This window comes from Ochotona curzoniae, unplaced genomic scaffold (genome assembly GCF_017591425.1).
Source record: "Ochotona curzoniae isolate NIBS_2020 unplaced genomic scaffold, NIBS_Ocur_1.0 scaffold_1852, whole genome shotgun sequence".
NCBI classification, from domain to species: Eukaryota; Metazoa; Chordata; class Mammalia; order Lagomorpha; family Ochotonidae; genus Ochotona; species Ochotona curzoniae.
Genome location: NW_024467087.1, coordinates 52238094 through 52262048, shown reverse-complemented (window position 1 = coordinate 52262048; position 23955 = coordinate 52238094). Strand labels below are relative to the sequence as shown.

Here is a 23955-nt window from a genome sequence, read left to right as displayed (position 1 = left end):
GAAGAGGCCCAAGGCCTTGGGGCCCATCCTCTGCTGCTTTCCCAGGCCACAAGCAGGGAAAGCTCCATTAGCAGGGAGCTAGATGAGAAGCAGGACAGCAAGACTAGAATCAGCATCCATGTGGGATGATGGTGCCTCAGGCAGAGGCCTAGCCTGCCGCGCCACAATCTCACCCCCACAGAAGCTCCTGACTTTTTCAAAAATAAGATTTATTTATTTATTTGATGGCAAAGTTACAGAGTGGGAAACAAAACAGAGTTTTTCCATCTGCTGGTTTACTCCCCAAATGGTTGAAATGGTTAGGGTTGGCCCAATCCAGATCCAAGAATGGCAAACTTCCTCTGGGTCTCCCCCGTGGGTGCAGGGCAGCAAGCTCTTAGACCAGACTCCTCCGCTTTCCCAGGCACATTAGCAGAGAGCTGCTTTGGAAGTGGATCATCCTAGAACTCAAAGTAGCACCCATGTGGGATATCAGTGCCTCAGGCAGCAGCTTTACCTGCTTAGACCACAGCACCAACCCCAGTTCTCTATCAATAATCTCAATTATGAAAACTATAAAAATAATTTCACATGTTTTGAAATGTACAATTTGGTGAGGTTCATATTATCCAAATAAAGAGCACTGAAACACAATGAGTGCTTTAAAGCATCAAACTGTATTTAACATAGCAGCCAGCTTTGAAATCTGTATTTCACGATTACAAAGGAATTTGTATTTTTTAACCTCTGTCATGCTCGCTCATTTACACAGTGGGAGCTTCTATGTATGCCCCTAAAGATTTTCTTGCAGGAAAAGAAATTACAAGCAACATTGGCAAGATAAGAAAAACCATGAAAGAAAATCAGTTTTTAGAGGTTTTTGTTGTAGCACAGCACATTAAGCCTCAACCTCAATACCAGCATCCCATATGGATGCCAATCCATGTCCTGGCTGCTCCACTTCAGATCTAGCTTCCTGCTAAAGGCCTAGGAAAAACCACCAAAGATGGCACAAGTGCTTGGGGGCCTGCTGCTCACGTGAGGAGAGTGGACAAAGATCCTTCTGCGTGTGTGTGTCCCTATCTAGCTGTGAACTCTGACTTTCAAAGAAATAATTCTGAAAAAAGAAAGAGAAGAGAGAGAGAGAGAGAGAGAGAGAGAGAGAGAGAGAGAGAGAGAAAGAAAGGAAAGGAAAGGAAAGGAAAGGAAAGGAAAGGAAAGGAAAGGAAAGGAAAGGAAAGGAAAGGAAAGGAAAGGAAAGGAAAGGAAAGGAAAGGAAAGGAAAGGAAAGGAAAGGAAAGGAAAGGAAAGGAAAGGAAAGGAAAGGAAAGAAGCAGGAAAGGAAAGAAGCAGGAAAGGAAAGAAGCAGGAAAGGAAGGGAGGGAAGTAGGGAGAAGTATCTAGAAAAGCACAGGGGAGCAGGCATTTATTCTAAAGACACCTGACTCCCACATCACAGGCCCTTTTGATCAAGTCGCCATCCAGCTTCCTACCAAGGCAGAGGAAGGTCATGGCTCCAGTAATTATAGTCTCCCACATCACCCACAGGGCCTGTGGCTCCAGCCTCAGCTATTGCAGGTATTTGAAGAATGAACCAGCAGATGGGAGCTCTTGGGCCAGTGCTTCTTCTCTTCCTCCCTTGCATCCCCTTCCCCCTGCCTCCCGCCCTCTCCCTTAAACAGTTCAAGAAAGCACAGATACATTTACTCAACCAAAAACGGGTCACTCTTTCCTCCTTTGTCGCAGTTGTACACTCGGAGAGTCTTACCTTTGGCATCTCGTAGCAGAGACTGCCGACCGACGCCTAGTAACGTCTGTACCCCAGGAACACTCTGAGGGATCTCCTTATCTAGTAAGGGGCCAATCCGCTCGCAGATTTTAAGGAGGTAGTCTGGAGGAATGTGTGCATTGGCTGCCACCTAAAATGCATACCGAAAACAGAGTTGTGGTTTAAAACTATCAATCAATCTCATTACCAAACTGCTCTATCACGGAGCCAAAAATATACAATCTTAAGCATTTCATGTTTGCATCAAATTTGAAAAAATTAAAAAAAAAAAACCCTTGGAAAGTAAGCATGATATGACAACATTCAGCAGCAAGGGTACCATAAATTACTTTCACCTATTTTGACTAAATCATTCACGGGATGAATGTTACAACAAAACTAAGTATGCTGAAGATCAAAACAGCACACAAGCGATGTGTAAACTACTTATTTATTCAGTAGTGATGTTGATCTGATCAAGAATACCAGGAGATCTAGATTATATACAGATGATAAGTACACTAATGAAGGAACTGCTTTCAGACCCTCACCCAAATCCCATGAGGGCTAACACTACACATTTGTACAATAAGGCATAATGTTTTTCTTCTCATAAAGGCTCCCTTCTTTTTATAAAAGAGTATCGATTATTTTATAAACAGCGAATTTTAAACTACAGAAACACATTGCCAAAATTCACTGTGACACGAACTTTTTTTGAAGTTGCTTGGTTTTGTTTTGTTAAGACTTCTTTCTATTTGAAAGGCAGAGTTTACAGAGAGGACTGAGACCTGAGATGGACTATGTCAGGCAGTGAAATCTGGAGAGATTTCATCGCGACGGGAGTGGCGAGATGAGCAGCAATTCATAACTGTTGCACTATCAAAACCACTTGAGGAGGACCCTCGGAGCATGCCTCACATCGGGGACCTGGGATGGGTGGCAAGCTCCACGTGGCTTCTCTATCTCCCCTCTTCCCCCAGATACAAGAAGGAAATAAGAGACTGTGGAAACAATGGTCTTACCCACTTTCCTGGAACCCTTGACCCTTTGCACCCTAATCAACTACGTAAAGATCATCAAAATATAATAATAATAAAAGGATTTATTTCTATTTGAAAGGCAGAGTTACAGAGAGGACAGAAATCTTCCATATGCTGGTTCACTCTAAAACGGCCGCAAAGGCCAGAAATGAACTGATCCGAAGCCAGGAGCTTGTTCCAGATCTCTACAGTGGGTTCAGGGGCCCAAGGACTTGATCCATCTTCCATTGTATTCCCAAGCCATGAACTGGGAGCTGGATGACAAGGGAAACAGCCAAGACAGGAACCAATGCCCATACAGGACGCACCTCAGGTAGAATCTTAGCCTAATACACCAAGATGCTGGCCCCACAAACTCGGTTTTTAAAAAGACAAATAGAATGGGCATTTGGCACAGCAGCTAGGATGTCACTCAGGACACCCACATCATACGCAGAAGTGCCTGGGTTCCAGCCCTGGACCCACTTCTTATTCTAAGTTTCTGTTGGTGCATATCCTGGAAGGTAGCGAAAGCGCTCAGGTGCTTGGTACTTGCAGCCCAAATGGGAGGATTGGATAAAGTCTGGGCTACTGACTTCAGCCTGCTCCAGCCTCAACTGACATGACTTGTGAGAAGTAAGCCAGCAAACAAAAGATGTCTTTCAGTCTGTCTGTCTCTTGGCTGCCTCTCCCTCACTCGTCCTCCCTCTCTTTCTCTATCTCCCACTCTGCCTTTCAAACAAAAAAAAAAAAAAATTTAATGCAAGCAAATTTCTGGACATGAGCCAACATACTCAGATATGAATGGGACAATAAGACAACAAAACCTACATTCACTTTTTTTTTTTAAAATCCTAGTTGCCATACAACTTGATGCAGATAAAGTCACAGCTTGCAAAATTTGCATCACTTAGCAGAGTGTTAGCTGAGTGAATCTCAACTACTCGGCTTCCAGTCCAACTCACTGCCAACGTGCCTGGAAAACAGACAATGTTGGCTCAAGTACTGAAATTCCTGACATCAACATGGGAGACCTAGGAGCGCCTGGCTCCCAGCTCTGGCCTGGCCCACAACGGCACTCTGCAGCCATTCGGGGAGGTCAAACAGCAGTCCAAAGATCACTGTCATTCCACTGCAAAAGTGAAATAAAATAGATCTTTTAAAAAGAATCAAACTTTAAAAAGCCAAGCTAATTCTCAAATTCCTGATATGCTCCATAAATGTCTCATTATTAAAATAATACACAGAAAATTAGGGAATTAAAATACTTAGATTAATCAATCTACCTGTAGTTGTCAATTTTTTAAGTGCTAGAAATCACGTGTATCATTGGAGGAACTGACAACTTCCAGCTCACCTCCGTCTAGGTCACTGCAGTTAGGAATGCGGGGAGTGGGCCTGACGCCGTGGCCTAGTGGCTGAAGTCATCACCTTAAACACCCCGGGATTCCATATAGGATCTAATCCCGGCAGTTCTAATCCCAGCAGCTCCACTTCCCATCCAGCTCCCTGCTTGTGGCCTGGGAAAGCAGTTCAGGACGGCCCAAAGCCTTGAGTTCCTACACCCAAGTGGGAGACCTAGAAGAAGTTCCTGGTTCCCGACTTCGAATCGGCGCAGCACTGGCGGTTGCGCTCACTTGGGGAGTGAATCATCGGATGAAGATCTTCCTCTCTGTCTCTCCTCCTCTCTGTATATCTGACTTTGTAATAAAAAATAAATAAATCTTAAAAAAAAAAAAAAGGAATGCAGGGAGTGCACAAGCAGAACGAACCTCTGGACATTTGTCTCCTTCTCTCAAAGAAAACATTTCTTACGATCCATAGAAACTAATATCCTGAAACCCTAGCCAATAATCCAAACTTTGCATATTAAGGTATGTCCTAAATATACCTACATGTAAATATAATACCCTTAAAAACAAACACAGTATCTGACTGAAAAATCCTCCATGTTCAAACGCCAACATCCTATATGGGCATCAGTTCAAGTCCTAGCTGCTCTAGTTCCCATCTATTATGGCCTGGAAATACCTTGGGACCCTGCACCTAAATGGGAAAGCAGGAAGAAGCTGCTGGCTCCTGCTTTCAGATAAGATCAGCTCTAGCCCTTGCAGCCATTTTGGCGAATGAACCAGTGGATACAAGTCCTGCTTCTCCTTCTTTCTGTAAATCTGCGTTTCAATCAAAATAAATGAACATGTTTTAAAAACAGTATTGCATGAAAGAACACTTTTATGACCCATCCATGATGTTTATCCTGAGGCAAGAAAAGTTAAAGGTTTCAAAAAAAATGCTAGGGCCCAGCTCCGTGGCCTAGCGGCTAAAGTCCTTGCCTTGAACACCCCGGGATCCCATATGGGCACCAGTTCTAATCCCAACAGCTCCACTTCCCACCTAGCTCCCTGCTTGTGGCCTGGGCAAGCAGTCCAGGATGGCTCAATGCTTTGGGACCCTGCACCCATGTGGGAGACCTGGAAGAGGTTCCTGGTTCCTGGCTTTGGATCCGTTGCACTCACTTGGGGAGTGAATCATCGGACGGAAGATCTTCCTCTCTGTCTCTCCTCCTCTCTGTATATCTGACTTTGTAATAAAAATAAATAAATCTTAAAAAAAAAAAAAAGTGCTCCCTGGGACCGGTGCGGTAGCATAGAGGTAAGCCATTGTCTATGGCGCCACATCTCACCGATCTTGCGCGCTTCACTTCTGATCCAGTTCCTTGCTAATGAACCTGGGAAAGCAGCAGAAGAGGGTTTGAGCCCTTACACCCATGTGGGAGACCCAGATGAAGCTTCTGGATTCAGAAAAGTCTAGCTCCAGGCTTTGCAGCCATTTGGAGAGTGAGCCAGTAGATAAGAGATGGTATCTCTCTCTCAATCTCTCTCTCTACCTCTCTGTAATGCTGCCTTTCAAATAAACAGATCCAATTGAATTCTGGAATGGTACGTGACTGACTGCAGGGTGACTACTTTCTTGCCAATTCTCGCTTGAAAGCTTCTTCCAAACTATTTTAAAGATTTTTCTTTATTTTTTATTAGAAACTCAGATGTACAGAGAGAAGGAGAGACAGAGAAAGATCTTTCATCCACTCCTCAAGTGGCTGCAACAGCCGGAGCCGAACTGATTCAAAGCCAGGAGCTTTCTCTGAGTCTCCCATGTGGGTGCAGGCCCCAAGAGGGCAAGTAGGGCAAACTGGATACTAACTGGCACCCATATGGAATCCCAGCACATGTAAGGCGAGGATTTTGGCCACTAGGCTACCGCACCAGCCCCTCCCCCAATGTTGTAATCTGCTAAAACTAATTGGGACCTAGGAAATCATCATGATGCTCAAGATAACATCAGGTAGATGAAGCCAATGTCAGAACAAAGGATCAAGCAAGCATTTTCAACAAGTTTTAACATCTTCAATTTTACTTTCTAAACAGATTATATATAGAAATATATCTCGGTAAAATACACAGATTACTATTCAAGTCAGTGCAGATAAGGGTTCAATTGGAAAAAATGGGGTCAGAGGCTTAGCCTGGTTAAAGAATGGAATTGGGCTGCTCATACCTGTATCAGAGTACCTGGGTTTCCTGTGTGTGGCTTCAGCGCCTTCCTCCAGTCTCCTGCTAATGAATGCACTGGAGCAAGCACGTCGGGTTGAGGAATTGTGCCTCTTGCACCCACGGGGGGGGGTGGGGGAGAGCCAGCTGGAGTTCGCAGCTCCAGCCCTCAACTCCTGCCACTCCAACACATCCCAAGCACTTTGGGAGTAAACCAGCAAATTGAACTACCCACCCCTGCCTCTCAGCTAATTCAGTAAGACATTTCTTATCTACAGAAATTGATATCCTGAAATCCTAGTTCATCATTAATACTGACCAGACTAGGATACTGCTTGAATATGCAATATATATGATCCCACACAATAGGAGTTCTTTAATTAGAACCTTAAGAGTGACCTTTTGAGGGCTGACATGGTGGTGTAGCATGCAAAGCTGCAACCTGAGATGCCTGCGTTCTATTTGGCACATGGGTTCATTCCCCAAATGCCTGGCATATCCAGGAAGGGATGAGTTGAGGCCTGGAACCAGGAACTCAATCTGGCTCTCCCCTGGGAGTGGAAGAACCGGTCCTGGTTCAGCACTGACTCAGGTGCTGCCTGTTCTGCTTCCCATCCTGCTGCCTGTTAAGGGCCTGGGAAAAAGCACAAGATGGCCCAGGTGCTTGGTTCCCTGCCACCCACATGGGAGACCTAGAGGAAGCTAATGGCCTCTACCTTTGGTCGGGCCCCACCGCAGCCACTGCAGCCACGTGGCAAAAAAAGCCAGAAAATGGAAGATCTCTCCCTTACTCTGAATGGCAAATAAACCTTAAAAAAATTACCTTTCTTGAGGAAAGGTGTCAAAATTAACAATTAAAATTCACAGTGGGGCCCGGTGCTATAACGTAAAGGCTGAAGTCCTCGCCTTGCACCTGACAGCTCCTATCCTGGCTTCCCATCCAGCTCCCTGCTTGTGGCCTTGTCGAGGACGGCCCAAAGCCTTGAGACCCTGCACCCGCATGGGAGACCCGGAAAGAAGTTCCTGGCTCCTGGTTTCAGATCGGCGCAGCTCTGGCCATTGCAGCAGCTTGGGGAGTGAATCATCGGACAGAAGATCTGTATATCTGACTTTCCAATAAAAAAAAAATAAATCTTAAAAAAAAGAAACCTCCAAGTCACATCTGGAGCAGGTACTTGGCACAGTGGATAAAATGCCACTTAAAACACCCACATAACAGAACGCCTGACTCTGCTTCCAATTACTGCTTTCTGCCAGTGCACACCCAGGCATGCCTCAGTGATCCCAGTCCTGGCTGCTGCAGGCAACCGGAAGTGATTCGGTATGTTCAGCATCTCCTCCCCTTTCCTCAGACTGTCTCCAATAAAATGAAGACAAATAAAAAAAGCTTTAAATTCACAACTTAAGCCCCCATACACTTCATTCCTATATATAAAAAAAAAAAAAGATACCTGATTGCCAGCTAATTAAATAACATTTTTAAAAGCAATTCCTCAGGGGCCTGGTGTGGTGCAGTGGGATAAATGCCAAAATGCCATATCGGAATGCCAGTTCAGGTTCACACAGCTCTGCTTCTGATGCCAGTCCCTGCTAGTGCCCCTGGGAAAGCATCAGAAGATAGCCCAAGGTGCTTGTACCCCAGGGAGTTTTCAGCTCAGACTGTAGTGTGGCTCAACCCATCTGCTGCGGCCATTTCCAAAGGATGAATGATCCTACTCCCTAGCTTTCCCTTTCTCTCACTGCTCCTCCTCTTCTCTTTCTCTCCTTTCAAATAAGTCAAGCTTTTTAAAATTCCACTACTCGGGCCTGGTGCTGTGGCCTAACAGCTAAAGTCCTCACCTTGAACATACCAGGAGCCCATATGGGCACCAGTTCTAAACACAGACGGCCCCACTTCCCATCCAGCTCCCTGCTTGTGGCCTGGGAAAGCAGTGGAGGACGGCCCAAAGCCTCAGATTTTTTTTTTTTAAGATTTATTTTTTATTTTCTTTATTGGAAAGGCGGATATACAGAGAGGAGAGACAGAGAGGAAGATCTTCCGTCCCAGGATTCACTCCCCAAGTGAGCGCAACGGTCGATGCTATGCCGATCCGAAGCCAGGAGCCTCCTCCGGGTCTCCCACGCGGGTGCAGGGTCCCAAAAAAGCCTCAGATTCTTACACCCACGTGGGAAACCTAGAGAAAGCTTCTGGCTCCTGGCTTCAGATCGGCACAGTACTGGCCGTTGCGGTCAGTTGGGGAGTGAATCATCGGACAGAAGATCTTCCTCTCTGTCTCTCCTCCTCTCTGTATATCTGACTTTGCAATAAAAATGAGTAAATCTTTAAAAAAAATTTCACTACTCAGTAAAAATTCAAAAAACATAATTGGCTATGAACAAGTGTACACTGAGCAACTAAAACAAGATTTATTTTAAAATTTTCCCCTTAAAGATTTGCATGATAAACTGTTAAAAACATTTCATCCTGTATGCTAAAAAACAATTTATAAGCAGTTCCATTTTACTTATGTATTCTAAAATCAGCTAATTGACCACAACTAAAGGAACAAAAATTGTGCCAAAATAATAGCAATTAAAACCTTTTGATCTTAAACATGTTCACTTCTCCTTTAAACAACGCTAATTAGGCTTGCAGACTATGGTCTCTTAGTGGTATACTTCCTACAAATAAAATTGCTTCTAAGGAAATCTTTTAGGTCTAATACGTGGTGTTAGTATTTACTTGAGTCCATCTGCTTTGATTAAGGTGGAATTTGGGGAGACCCGTATTGTGTCACAGAGAGCTAAGCTTCCTTCCACCTGCAATACCAACATCCCATATGAGCATCAGTTTGAATCCAGCTTGAATCCTCTTCTGATCTAACTTACTACTAATGTGCCTTGGAAAGCAACAGAAAATGGCGCAAGTGCTTGGGCCCCTACCACCCGCGCGGAGACCAAGCCGGACTGGCAAACTCTGGCCTTCCCTCTGGCCCAGCCCCAAGCTGGTGAGGCCATGTGAGGAACGAATTAGCAAATGGAATATTTCTTTCTGCCTCTCCTGTACTCTGCCTCTCAAATAAATAAATCTTTTTTTTTTAGAAAAAATGAATGACAACAACAAATCAGAACAATAAATCACCAATGGCTTTCCTTTTCCAACCTCTGAAAAAAAAAAAATGGGGGAGGGATCTTTGCAGTCACAACCCTCATCTAGCCTCAGTAGCTACATTTCAAAATCTTAAAAACTTTCTTTGAAACTTATGTACAAATACAATGCAATCTACAATAAAGGCGGCTGAAAAAAAATTATAAAGACAGCAATCATTAGCACAAAGGCTACACAACTAATGAAAGCTGAATAATTTGAAAGTAATTAAATGAACCCAAGATTACAAGCCTGCAAGACAGGGAGGCTGGCCTGACGTAAAGAGCAAATCACAACTGAACCACCACACTTTCCAATCAATTTGACAGCTAAGACCAGAGTTCCTGGAGAAGGTCCTACTGGTCCTAATGAGTTAAAAGGAATCCAGCTGGGCACCGAATAAAATGCAGATAATCTCTGGAGGCCAAACGGTACCAAGAGCTAGATTTTCAAATACCAGTTTTCAGATAGCATTGAAGGTGTTTTTTTTTTTTTTAACTTCCAGCATTTAGAAATAATAGGGTTGGACAAATAACTTTACAAATATGTGTAAGAAGGAATTGTGTTGGTGTGTGTGTGTGTGTGTGTGTGTGTGTGTGTGTGTGTTTCCTAGCCATGGTTCCAGAGCTAAAATAAATAACCCAACTAACATCATATGCTGAAGAAGTCCAATAAAACATTTTGTGTGGGATTTTAAGTTGTGTGTGTGTGTGTGTGTAACGAGTAGGATGGAAGAAGCATATACAAAAGTCCGGGTGTGCATTCTTTTGATCTTTGTGGACAGAAAACAAAACGGATTTTGAAAAATACAAGGCTTTAAATATATCAACATAAATGTAGTGCAGAGATAAGCATGGGACTTTGAAGTCTGAGAGCCTGGATTATTCAGGCTCTAAAATTTACTAGCCCATTACTCTTTTCTGGCAATATGATACAGCAGAAAACTTTAATTTGAATGGTTCCAGGATTGCTAGTTCCTATTTATGTGACCTTGAACAAAGTTACTTTGCCTCTCCGAGCCTGAGCCTCCCCAACTGGCTAAGAGGAAATTAATGGTAACTATCTCACATAATTTGTTTAGGGCAAAACCAAAATTATTCACACATACATTCACTCATTTGGAGAACTGAAGTACGAGAAGGATTTAACGGAAGGAAGATTAAACTGCAACCCCCTAAGGCACCCACACTCCCACTGGGCGGAAAAACGTAAAAACGTAGTAAACAGACACAAATCACAAAGGCAACTGTCCGTATGTTTGGGTATGGAGAGCTAGGGAAGCCAAGAGGTAAAGGTTCATGTCCAATTTCACACCTGAAGGATAAATGATCAATCACAAGACAAAACGGACTACAGGTAAAGAGCAAGGCACCTGGCTCCCCAGGCAGCTACTCACAGAAACTAGCACAGTATCTTCTCAATGTTTTAGGTGTTCGCCCTAGAGGCTTTTAAAAACAAATATCTCCAGTCTCATCCAATTTTGAAGGGGAAAAATTTATAATGCTTGTACCAAAAAAAAAAAAAAAAGACGAATAAAATGCAAAAAGAAACAGTATTTTCCTTCCGATGCTTTTCAGGAAAATATAAATGTCATTTAAGAGTGGTGTTTTAAAGTTTTGTCAAAGGAGGGGTAAAACAAGGCAAAAGGGACAAAGTGAGCCTGCAGGCCTTCCTCTGGCCAGAGCACTGGTTAACAGGGGGGCTACAAAGCCTTAAGACTTGCTATCGCACTCCTTTGAAAATGCTAATCATTATTCATAGCACTCCTACTTCTAGGTATCAGTTTTTAAGATTTCTCAGCAAAGAGAGAGCCACAGCCCTTCTCCCAAGGCTCAAGTATTCCTAGGTCACACACAATGCAAGAAAGCATTGAAGTACCAGCACCCTCAGGGCAGATGAAATCAATCCAAGGACAGGGGACCCACCCACATTGTAGAAGTCACTCAGCAGGGGAAGATTCAATTAAAAAAAAAAAAAAAACACTCAAGTACCAGATAGCCAGCTAAGTAAGTCTTAAAAATGTGTCACAAACCGCTTCTAACAAAATTTAGGAAAATCGAATAACTTCAGGCCAATTAACTCTAAAGAATCAAGATAGATACCGAAGGGTATAAGAAAACAAACAAGGTAGCTTATGAAAACATAAGAAAAACTTACATTGATATATAGAAATTCATTCAACATAAGATCAGATTGGTTGAGAGACCCTGTCAGATGACAGCAGATAAACTCACAGTATATTCCCACCTATAAAAGAGCAAATACTATGCCAGTGTCATACTGAGTCATTTCTATAGTAGTTATAAAAATGCAAATAACAGTATCTTGTGGCATGTTTATTATTTTTGTCTGAGCTAATATAGACACACTTCAAAACTTCATCTGGGGTTCAATTCTGAAACTCACGTTTTAAAAACTCCTTTTTATAGTACTGTTCTTTATGTCCCTTGCATATAAACATCATAATAAGGAAACAATAATTAGCTAGCTAAGAAAATACAAATTCTGAGATGATAATTTTCCAGTTTCCATGCTGGACATTCATCCTCTCTGTCTTGATTTTAAAAATGCATTAACCAGGGCCCAGTGCTGTGGCCTAGCAGCTAAAGCCCTCACCTTGAACGCACCAGGATCCCATATGGGCACCAGTTCTAATCCCAGCAGCTCCCTGCTTGTGGCCTGAAGCAGTCGAGGATGGCCCAAAGCTTGGGGACCCTGCACCCAAGTGGGAGACCTGGAAGAGGCTCCTGGTTCCGGATCGGCACAGCTCTACCAGTTGCGGTCACTTGGGGAGTGAATCAAATGGAAGATCTTCTGTCTCTCCTCCTCTCTATATATCTGACTTTGCAATAAACATAAATAAAAATTTTTTAAAGAAATAAAACTGCATTAGCCAATTTGTTTGCATAGCATATTTTAAAAATCACCAAAAAAAAAAAATCAATCTTTCAACATTTAGCTTTTTTGATCCACACAATAACCATGTAAAACAGGTGGGATTTTTCATTCTGTAAATGAAGAAATTGGATCTCTAAGAGGTTAAGTAATTTGCCCAGGGTCATTACAGCAAGTTCAAGGCTATCTTTTACAATAAATTTCAGCATCTTTCCTACAGCTCACAAATTCCCACACAACATATGTCAAAACAAGGTCACATCTAAAATATGACATAAACACTGAATTCCCTTTAAGATTACTATTTCGTTCCCTATCAGTTAATGCCAGAAGTAAACAAAAACACACAAACTAATCTTCAAATGTGACAAACTTGATTTCGGGGGGGAAAAAAAAAAATCGGTAGGGCAAACACATAAAATTCAAATTCTTAACCTAAGAGCAGCTCTCTTCATGTTTATAACGCCATCTTATTTGTGACATACCAGTTTTCCTAGGATTAATAATAACTCTCCAAAAGGATTTTCATCACTGCAAATCTGTACAGCCCAAACGTGAAAATAGTGTCGCTTTAATTCCAACAGCTAAAGCCACATTATTTCCCAGAGCAGGAGTACACGTGTGGAGCAAGCACAGCATTAGCCAGGAAGACTGGCTTCCAGAGTCACTGCTCTCTGCCATACCTCTGAATTAGCACTACATGCACACTGCACTGGAGTTGAACGGCATATGCATTTTGGCTTCCCATGATGCCTTCCGTTCTTCCCGACTAGGGCCGTGTGTCCACATGGCGGTTAATAAATCACACATGTTTAAACTGCTTTCACACTTAAAGATACAATCACTATTCTACAAGCACTCAAGGAGAGCTGTGCTATTATAAACAATTTAAGCTATTACTAGTAATTGGAGAACAACAGCTAGGAGAGGTTAAAAAAAAAAACAGAGAATACAGCTATGTCTGGAATTCAAATACAGTAGTTGGGGAAGGTCAATAGCGAAAACGTTGTCACACTTTTAAGCTTGAATGTATTCTATGCAGATTCAAGTTCTTATACTAACATATCAACAGATACACATATTATTTTAAATAATAAAAAAATCGATGTGTAAATTCCTTCCAGTATTCGGTATACAATATGCGGATAACGAAATCTATCTCATCCCAAATATAAGCACTAACAGTACTTTCAATTAATAAAAATGAAAAACGGTTCAAGGTAAAAATATATACCACTCATAATTATGTAAAATTATGCCTTTGGTTCACTCTTATCATAGGAATCCTCTTAAATTGACTCAAAAACCTTAAAACATGGCACAGAACACTAAGCTGTCACCTCGGGGCCAGCATCCAATAAAGTGACCATAAAATGACCACTCAACTGCCAGTTGTTCCAGTTCAGGCCCTTCCAAAGGCACCTGAGAAAGCAGCAGAAGGTGGCCCCCACACTTACACAGCTACGTGGGGACCCTCAAGCCGATCCTGGTTCCCAGCTTCGATTTGGCCTGGCCTGGCCTGGCCTTGGCCTTCACAGGTATTTTGGAAACAAACCAGCAGATGGACGATCTCTCGTTCTCTCTCTGTTCAGTACCTCTACCTTTCAAATCAATATATACCTATTTTTAATCTTAAAACAAAACCTCCAAATCACTATTCGATATTTCAATTCCAATGTTAACAAAGCTGCTCATTTCAAACATACAGCAAACACCTTTGGATCACTCTGTCCTCAATAAAGCTCGTCAAAGAAGCCGCACAGCGGGCAACAAGTCAAAGTAACATCTACAATGATTTCAAGAACCTTCCTTAGGGGGGATAGCAAGAAATAAATGTTATTCTAGAATGCTGCCAATAACCATCAAGCAGGAAGCGAGAATGAAGAGAAACGCCCTGATCAAACTTCAGGCAACTGCAACAACTTAGAAAATGTTTCCGCTAGCATTTCCTAAATTTCTAGAAAATTTGAAATTTTGAATTCCATATTCAAAATCCTTACAGACCAACTAACACCAACAAGCATTTCACATATAGACTCTTTTTTAAAGGCCCTTCAGATCTCAGTATGCCAATAGTCACCTGCTAAACATTAACAAAAAAAAAAAAACACCTTCCCAGGGATTGGTGTCGTGGTTCACTGAGTTAAGCCACTGTCCGTGACAACAGCAGCCCATACAACAGCAGCCCATACAGTGGCCGGTTTAAGTCCCCATTGCCACTGATCTACTTTCAGTCCACCAGTCCACCTCCCTGCTAAACTGACATGGTAAAGCAGCAGCAAATGCCACCCACATGGAAGAATCACATGGAGTTTCAGGCTTCTAGCCACTGAGGAGTAAACCAGTAGATTAAAACATCTGTCTCTCTTTCGCCCTCTTTCTCTCTCTCTCTCTCTCTCCTTCTCTGTAATTCTGTTTTACAAAACAAATAAATCTTACAAATAAAGCACCTTCTCTATGTTGCAAAACATATTATATTACATGATCATTTTTAAAAAGGAGGGACTTTATAGAATATACAGTAGTGACAGCAAAGTATTTAAAAATATTCAGTGCATCATTACCTTAACAATGTTCTGGACACACCAAGCAGTAGACACCCAATTCAAAGAAAATATACTGATTAATTGAAGGGCAGGATTTTTGTTTGAAAAATGCAGTATACATGGCCATGCAACACCAATTCACTATGCAGACACTAGCTTACAGTCTTTTATCTCTCCATTATGAATTTGTATTTTTCCTTTTCATATGCAGTATATCTTAAGCTTGAAGTACTGCCATATAATTTAATATGCCAGATACTTGGTTTTCAATCCAAACCATGTAGCTAAATCAAATCCACTGCTTTAAAAACAGGTTTAAAAGCACCTACCCCCAAGGGAAAAAAAAATCGCATCTTTCCTACATTGAACCTACTGAAAATGATGTTTAACATTGCATACTCAGTTTTCAGGTACTATTTTATTTTCCTTATGTTTAAATTTTCAGTTATGTCCCATCTTCCCTTATGAAGACAGCCACAAGCAGAGAACAGATCTTTGATTTAAAAGAAGAGCATATCAAAAGTAGCGTATCTTGAAAACCTGGATCTGGGTACAGAAAACTAAAAGCCTGAGCACACATTACCAAAATTAAATGAAAACAAGAAGATACACTGTTTATCTAAACCACAGATAACTGGTAACTCGGCACAAGAAAATTTTGTGTACAACGCATAAGGAAATGTACTTATAAAAACAGAAAAGAAACAATAATACAGCTTAAAGTGAGTATATCAAGCATATTCAAGTAAATTAACAGTTCAAAAAATGATAGTGAAAAGAGCTACTTAAATCAACTACAGGCTCTCTTCACCTGTTAAAACCAACAGACAGTTAAAGGTAATTGAATCTGTTTAGAGTGAGAGAAACATATAGAATAAAACAAAAGCCTAGTAAACTGGGAGCATGCATGTGGTGAGACCAAATGTTTTTAATTACTTTGAGGCTATCACAGTCAAGATAGTTTAAAAAACTTTCAGCACTTGCACACACACACACACACACACACACACACACACCAGCTCTGAGACAGACACAAAAACAGGTCAATACACCTCAATATTCAAAAACGACCTTGGAAATCCTACCAGCCATTACGTTTTAAAAATATATACTCAATATGCGTAACCACCATTGTTTTTTTGCCTTTTCAGAAGGGGCAGAACTTCAAGCCTAACAAAAGGTCTGCCTGCAAATTAAACAACCTGGTAATTCAAGCAGCTTTTCAAAAAGAACATTTTTTTTATTCATGTGCGAAAGACTTAGCAGTAACAGAACAAATGGCCAAATTTACCCTTGTCACAATTATAACACCATTTTCTGTGATCTGAAAAGTATGAGAAAAAAATTAGCAGGCAAATTCCATAATGAGCACTGTCTCACTGTTTTAAATGAGAAATATTAAAATGAACACAACAGTGAATTAAAGCGTGTGCTGCTGCAAATTTTTAATTGTTTTAGAACATAACTAGAATATAGTATACACCTCCAACTTTTTTTAACTTTGTCCAGTGCTTTTTCCTTTGAAACTTATTTGAGATAGCTGAATTTAAGAGTTTTGTAACATCACCTCTCTCCTTTCATTACCCTCCAATTTACTGCACCAGTGTAACACACGGGAACCTCGTCTCGCCAAAATAAAGAGGATCACCTTTTTGTGTTTGCTAATATTGAACAGAAGGCTCATTTATACGATAAATCACATACGCTGAAACAGTGTAACCTATGTGTCTGGTTCGTTAAAAAAAAAGTATCTCTTTTAACAGACGCCCATTGTCTGCTCATAAATCTAAACTCGTGCTTCAACAGTTCTTCAAAAGGTCACTATGTATAGTTTTTATTTGGCGAAAATGCATCCGTACAAATACGCTTTACTGGTTTAATGAGGTATTTTCTAAGATATGAGCTATACAACGAATACGCGTTTATTCAGCAGTACATTATCTACAAGAGGCAAATTTTGGAATTCGCTCGATGCGCTTTATTATTTTTTAATTGTGTCGGTTTTTGCCAGTCCGGAGTCCGTCAACTCCCCTTCGGAGCCCCTTCGCGTCCCCCCCACCACCAAGAGAAAAAAAAAAAAAAAAAAAAAGACCAAGCCTGGCCTCAGTTCCCGTATTTCAAGCCAGGACCAACCAGAAACCAGTTTTCTTCCACTAATCCGGAACTCCGGGCTGTTACCAACGCTGCCATTGGCCAGCGTCAGTCCTTGGTACGTGCCCCAAGATAACCCCCTGGTTTCTCTTCGCTTCCCCCTACAATGGGCCTTCCCCGAGGTTTGTAGCAATATTCCTAGTCCAAAACACGGCACCTCTCAAAAGCAACTCACATATTCTTCAAAGTTTTCGGGTAACAACGAGGGAGGCCAAGGAGAGGGCAAGGTACCCTTTTCTCCGACTCGCGGGGAGGGGGAAGGGGCAGACGTTCTTCAGCTCGGCACCAAGCTCGAGAGCCTTGTTGGCTGAGGGGTCGAGGCGGATAGGGGGGGTACAAGGTGGAGAGGGAGGGGTTGAAAGAGTTAAGATGAAGTTGAAATGAAAACTTTACTCACCAGATCCTCGAAGCTTCTTCGGTGCTCTTTCCCCTCCCAGTCTAAGCGGCGCGGAATCAGCTGGGGGCCGAAGGAAAAGAAAGGGGGAGGGGGGCAGACGATGAAGGCGAAGCCTGCGCTCCCCATCAACCCGGTCCAGCTTGGGTCCTGCTCCTCGACCCTCTGGAGTCTTTATTTCTTTGGGTCCAATAAGCAAATTACCTTGGAGCTAGATTGAGCGTGTGTTGGGGGGGGGGAGGGGGAGGCCAAGGGGGAGGAAATCCTGAAAAACCGCTTCCCACAAGCATAAAGAGGGGGCGAGTTAAGACCCCAGCGTTGTCCGCCCCTTTGGAAGGAAGAAGCCGCTTCACCCCCGTGACAACAGCTATGGGTGCCCAGTCCCAAGCCTCCCTCCTGGCCCTTGCCCTCCGCCCGGTCTTGCCCTCCCCTTCCTCCAGTCTCACCCAGCCCTCCCCACCCCTTGCCGAAGGGGCTCGGTACCTGATGCTCCTCGAGCTCCTGCACTAGCACCTGAGCAAAAGGGAAACACGAATGAGGAGCAGCTCGGGCCATCAACCCATTCCTCCCTCCCCACTCCGAAGCCAGACGCTGACGGTAGGACTAGTCAAGGCCGGCCTTTCCCTCGCCCTCAGCCAAACCGCTCACCCCGCTGCCTTGATTTCCCCACTGGGACCATTCCCCACTACTCCCAAATTTGCTTCTCCACCTCACCTGAGCAGATTTGTTGCAGGGTCCGGACTGCAAGAACCTAGCGATCAGGTAATACAGCTCTGAGAAGGGGGGGTGGGGGGAGGGAGGTTGAGAGGGAGGCAAAGAAGAGAAATAGAAGCTTTTTAAAAAGAAACTGACAGCCGTCGAGCTAAGCCCCCATCCCCTCAACCCCCAGACACAGCTACCCACCGGCTTCGATCTGGGTAGGTGCCGCCGCCATCCTTTTCCCGAGGGGATTTGGGGGCTTCGCTCCGGAGGGGTTGCCGGGGGTGGTTGGGGGCGCTGCCTCTATTGTGGTGGAGCCCCCATGCCCGGGAGTCCCGCCGCTTCCGCCGCACTCCTCGTCCCAGTTTCGGTCTCTCTCGGATTCATCGCATCACGTTTCGACCCATAGATATTCTAGCCCAGGAGCCGAGGAGGCGGAGGAGGAAGGAGAGCGAGAGAGAGAAGAGGAGGGAGGAGCCGAAGTGGCGGAGAAGTGGGCGGGGGCAAAGGAGGTGGAGAGAGGGGAGGGCGAAACGCGTGAGGAGCCTGCAGAGCGCCTTAGTGGCCGCTAGAGGCACCATATCGGGCACCTGGCCTAAGCTCTCCCGAGGGCCTACGGTTGCTTAGCTACCGCGACGGAAAGGAGGGGGAGGTGCTAACTGGAGGCCGACGCTCTGGCAACCGTCGTAGAACTCTGTGGTACGGTTCGCGTCCGCGTTTGCGAGCTGCGAGTCACTTGCCCTTCCTGGGAGGGCAGTCGGGCCCTTTCCGGTAGACAACTCTTCCCCCCTAGGGGTAATCTCGAGGAATTTGTCAGGGATTGAATTTACTGATGTTTTTGCCTTCGTTTTCCTCCGGGCACAGAAGGGCTTGGCTTTTTTGTTTGCTTTTTGTTTTTGTTTGTTTGTTTGTTTTCTTTTTCTTTTTTCAGAAGCCAGCCTCTAAGTGATTTTACGACTAAGGAAGGAAAAGGAGTTCCTACTTGGTAGTCACTTTTCTTTGAAAGGATGTTTTTGGGGTACCAAATGAAAATGTTGCAATTACCAGTCCAGAGTATGGGATTCTGAGTGTCACAGAAGAAAAGCCCTCAAAATGCCCTAACAATCTAATAAATAATGGGTGAGAAATTAGCATTCAGCCGCGAAGCAGGTTTTCCCTTATGAAACTTTAACACCTGCTCTGTCTGCACCATCCCAATAGGATCATATTCTACTCTGCTTTTAAATGCTGTCGAAATATTTTCCATTCACCAAGGATTTTTATCCGAGAATATTAATATACATCTCTGTAGGCAAGTACTTTTTTTTTTACAGTTCAGAACTACATGTGTTTAACCCCCGACTTTTAGGACAAAACTGGCCTTCACTTTTTGATTACGAAAATTTAAAGTGTCCAAAAAAGATTTGTATAGTAATTCATATCAATGCAAGAATTTTGCATAATCTTTGCTCCCTTACCGCGTTAACATCCAGATCCCATCTACATGCTTGTACAAAAGTAAGTTGATGAGTTGAGACTAGAGGTACTGTTTAAGTTACAATATATTCAATGTGAAGGTTCACCTTCTAAATTTAGCCCTGACCTGCTAGAAATGTGGGGTCCTTCCTCCACCACTGGCAACACTGTCTACAAGTTTATCAAGCCAGCACAACCTGACCTTGGTGGTTTGGCTCACACCTGGCCATGTCTCGCCCTCAGAATGCAACAAACTCGGGAAATAAATTGTGAAATTAATAGGTTGATTCTTGGTTGTTTTGCTGTGGTACTTGATAATACCACTGACTGAAAAAAAATACATAGATATTAAAAAACACAACAAAAAAACAAAAAAGGCACATATATCGAAAATGCATATAACCTGCAAAACTGCTTGTAAGCAATTTAACAAAGTACAAGCCTGAATACTTCTCAGTTCTCCTGTAACAGCATTTGCTGAGTCATTGTTATGCACTAAATGCTTTACCTGCTTCACCTCATTTAGTCATAGCAAGTTAGATGTTCTCCCCATTTTTTTTAAGGTTTATTTATTTTTATTGCAAAGTCAGATATACAGAGAGGAGGAGAGACAGAGAGGAAGATCTTCCATCTGATGATTCACTCCCCAAGTGACCGCAATGGCCGGTGCTGCACCTATCCAAAGCCAGGAACCTGGAACTTCTTCCCGGTCACCCAAGCAGGTGCAGGAACCCAAGGCTTTGGGCCATCCTGGACTGCTTTCCTAGGCCAGAAGCAAGGAGCTAGATGGGAAGTGGAGCTGCTGGGATTAGAACTGCCGGGATTAGATCCTATATGGGATCCCGGCACATTCAAGGCAAGGACTTTTAGCCACTAGGCTACAGTGCCGAGTCCCTCCCCATTTATTTTCTGATAAAAATAACTATACAAAGTTGGTGTTGTGGGACAGTCAAGCTGCCACCTTTGACATCAAGCCCCCCAAGTAGGACCAATGGTTCAAATCCCAATTGCTCCACTTCCACTTCAGCTCTCTTCTAATCGGCCTCCAAAAATAGTACTTGGACCCTGCAAACTTAGATGCAAAACTCAGATGGTATTGCAGGCTTCTGACCTTGGACTGGCCAACCCGAGCCATTGTGGCCATTTGGGGAATAAACCAGTGAATAGAAAACCTCTCTATCTCTTGCAGTCTCTCTCTCTCTCTCTCTTGCAAATAAATCTTAAAAAAAAAACTATGATTTCAAAGAACCCACATTCTATCAGCCTTTTTTCTCACCTGTAAAATATGGATAGTAAGTAATACTCATTGTGTTTATTTTACATGAATTGCTGTAAAACCCATGTGAGAATATATTCATAGCCTGTTTCAAATTGTATGTGGTGCTGGTATTCTCTTAAAGACCAGATAGGATTTTTAAGATTTATTTATTTATTGGAAAGTCAGATATACAGAGAGGAGAGACAGAGAGGAAGATCTTCCTTCCGGTGATTCACTCCCCAAATGAGCACAACGGCCAATGCTGTGCTGATCCAAAGCCAGGAACCTGGAACCTCTTCCAGGCATCCCACATGGGTGCAGGGACTCAAGCCTTTGGGCCGTCCTCGACTGCTTTCCCAGGCCACAAGCAGGGAGCTGGATGGGAAGTGGGGCTGCTGGGATTAGAACTGGTGCCCATATGGGATCCCAGGGTGTTCAAGGCACGTTCAAGGTGAGGACTTTAGCCGCTAGGCCATGCCTCCGGGCCCCCCAGATAGGCTATTATGATTGATTGATTGACCAATTGGAAAGGCAGAGAAAGAAGAAATGAACATTCCATCTACTAGTTCACTCGCCAAATGTCTGCCACAGCCAGACCAGTGTCAAGCCAAAGGTAACCAGAACCTTATACTGCTTTCCCACCTGAGTGCAGGGGTTCAATTAATTGGGCCATCTGCTACCTTCACAGAAAAAGTAACAGGGGACTGAGTGAGAGGTAGAATAGTCAGGACTCAAAGCAGCACTCCAGTATGGGATGCAGCATTGCAAGCAGCAGCTTAACCCACAAGGATATAATTAGGGAAAGAACTAGTAATTACATGAAATTGGAATAAAGAGACCTCTAAAAAACACAAGGGGTATCCAATTTAGTATCTGTTATCTAATATTATATATAGGGCCCAGCGCCGTGGCCTAGTGGCTAAAGTCCTCACCTTGAACGCGCCAGGATCCCATATGGGCACCTGTTCTAAACCCGGCAGCTCCACTTCCCATCCAGCTTCCTGCTTGTGGCCTGGGAAAGCAGTCGAGGACGGCCCAAAGCTTTGGGACCCTGCACCCGTGTGGGAATACCCGGAAGAAGTTCTAGGTTCCTGGCTTTGGATTGGTGCAGTACCAGCCTTTGCACTCACTTGGGGAGTGAATCATCGAACGGAAGATCTTCCTCTCTGTCTCTCCTCCTCTCTGTATATCTGTCTTTGTAATAAAAAATAAATAAATCTTGAAAAAAAACCTCTATGGTTTAATAATAATAATAATATTATATATAATAGTGCTTTTCTTAGACATTGACATAGCACATGCTCCACCCATACTTTCCACCCAGTGTTAGGATCCAGGCCTGGTCAGTACCTGAGGTGTGGGCTAAGCCTCCATCTGTGGTGCTGGCATGCCATGTGGGTGCCAGTTCATGTTCCAACTGCTCCACTTCTGATCTAACTCCCTGGGAAAGCGGTGGAGAATGGCTCAAGTCTTTGGGCCCACACACCCACATGAGAGTCCCAGAGGTGCCTTCTGGCTCCTTGCTTTGGATCAGTTACTCTCTGGCCAATTGTGGCCATTTTGAGAGAGAAGCAGGGAACAGAGCATCTCTCTCTCTCTCTGTGAATCTGCCTTTCAAATAAAAATTTGAAAAATCTTTGCTTTTTTTAAAGATTTATTTATTTTTATTGGAAAGTCAGATATACAGAGAAGAGGAGAGACAGAGAGGAAGATCTTCCGTCCGATGATTCACTCTCAAAGCGGCTGCAACAGTCGGAGCTGTGCCGATCCAAAACCAGAAGTCTGAGCCTCTTCCGGGTCTCCCACGTGGTGCAGGGTCCCAAGGCTTTGGGCCATCCTCGACTGCTCTCCCAGGCCACAAGCAGGGAGCTGGATGGGAAGCTGGGCTGCCAGGATTAGAACCGGCGCCCATATGGGATCCTAACATGTACAAAGCAAGGCCTTTAGCTGCTAAGCCACTGCATTAGGCCCAAAATTTTAAAAATCTTAAAAAAAAAAAAAAAAAGACCTAGGCCTTGTTGGAGAGGACAGAGTCAGCCAGATTTACGCAATAGCAGAAAAGATGTTGTGATTACTGTGGTGCCTGCAGGCAGAACTTCCTGAAATGCCAATCTTAGGAAATTAGTAGAAGCATGAATTCCCATCCCTTTGGAATCTGCCCTCTAGGATTGCCTGAGAAAGATGTTCACGTGGAGTCTCACCAGAATCACTTCACTACTAAAGCACCGGAAGCAGGGTTCCGTGGGAAGGCAGCCCTGTGTCTGCAGGGAACTCCATGCTCAGGAAAGGCCCGCCTAGGTAGTAAGCAGGGCAGAAGCTGGAAGCAAAACCTTCCTTCCAGCACGGTCCTTCCAGTGCCTGCTTGTGACAAAGGTTCTGAGTGCCAACAAAAGGAAACTATTTAAATGACCCAGATCCAGTGCCACAATGCAGTCAGTAGGTGTCAATTTGGAGATGACAACAAATTGATGAACTAACACGACTCTCCTGCTGTTTTCTTCACTAGTGTGTAGATAAGAGGAAAGTTATTGAAATGTGTGTGAGGGGGCCCAGCTTCGTGGCCTAGCGGCTAATGTCCTCGCCTTGAACATGTCGGGATCCCATATGGGTGCTAGTTCTAATCCCAGCAGCTCCACTTCCCTTCCAGCTCCCTGCTTGTGGCCTGGGAAAGCAGTCGAGGATGGCCCAAAGCTTTGGGACCCTGCATCCACATAGGAGACCTGGAACCGGTTCCAGGTTCCTGGCTTTGGATTGGCGCAGCACCGGCCTTTGCGGTCGCTTGGGGAGTGAATCATGGGACGAAAGATCTTCCTCTCTGTCTCTCCTCCTCTCTATATATCTGACTTTGTAATGAATATAAAATAAATCTTTAAAAAAAAGAAATGTGTATGAGGGTACATAGAAATTTTATGGTAATGCACATTGTCTCAATTCAATTTTCATTGAGTTTTTGACATACCCTCCTATGTTCACTTGAAATGTGCTTATTTGTTTTTCAGGATTAATATTAATCAGAGTTGATGTTCTTCAGTATTTTGTAACATTTAGACTCACCAATGTTGTGTTTTTGTTTTTGTTTTTTTTTAAAGCAGAGTTACAAAGAAAGAGATCTT

The 23955-nt window shown here is 43.5% G+C and overlaps 1 protein-coding gene across 1 annotated transcript in view; it reads right to left on the bottom strand.

Moving 5' to 3' along the window:
* The window catches only part of BRWD3 (bromodomain and WD repeat domain containing 3), a 126336-nt gene extending 107759 nt beyond the window's left edge, over positions 1-18577 (bottom strand). Inside the window, exons 1-5 of the mRNA XM_041000007.1 lie at positions 18334-18577; positions 18145-18203; positions 17914-17943; positions 17434-17493; positions 1748-1898 (exon numbers count right to left, since the gene is read on the bottom strand). Of these exons, the coding sequence (XP_040855941.1) occupies positions 1748-1898; positions 17434-17493; positions 17914-17943; positions 18145-18203; positions 18334-18364 (331 nt within the window). The 5' untranslated portion in view covers positions 18365-18577. The remainder of the gene's footprint in view (positions 1-1747; positions 1899-17433; positions 17494-17913; positions 17944-18144; positions 18204-18333) is intronic.
* Positions 18578-23955: the final 5378 nt, after the last annotated feature.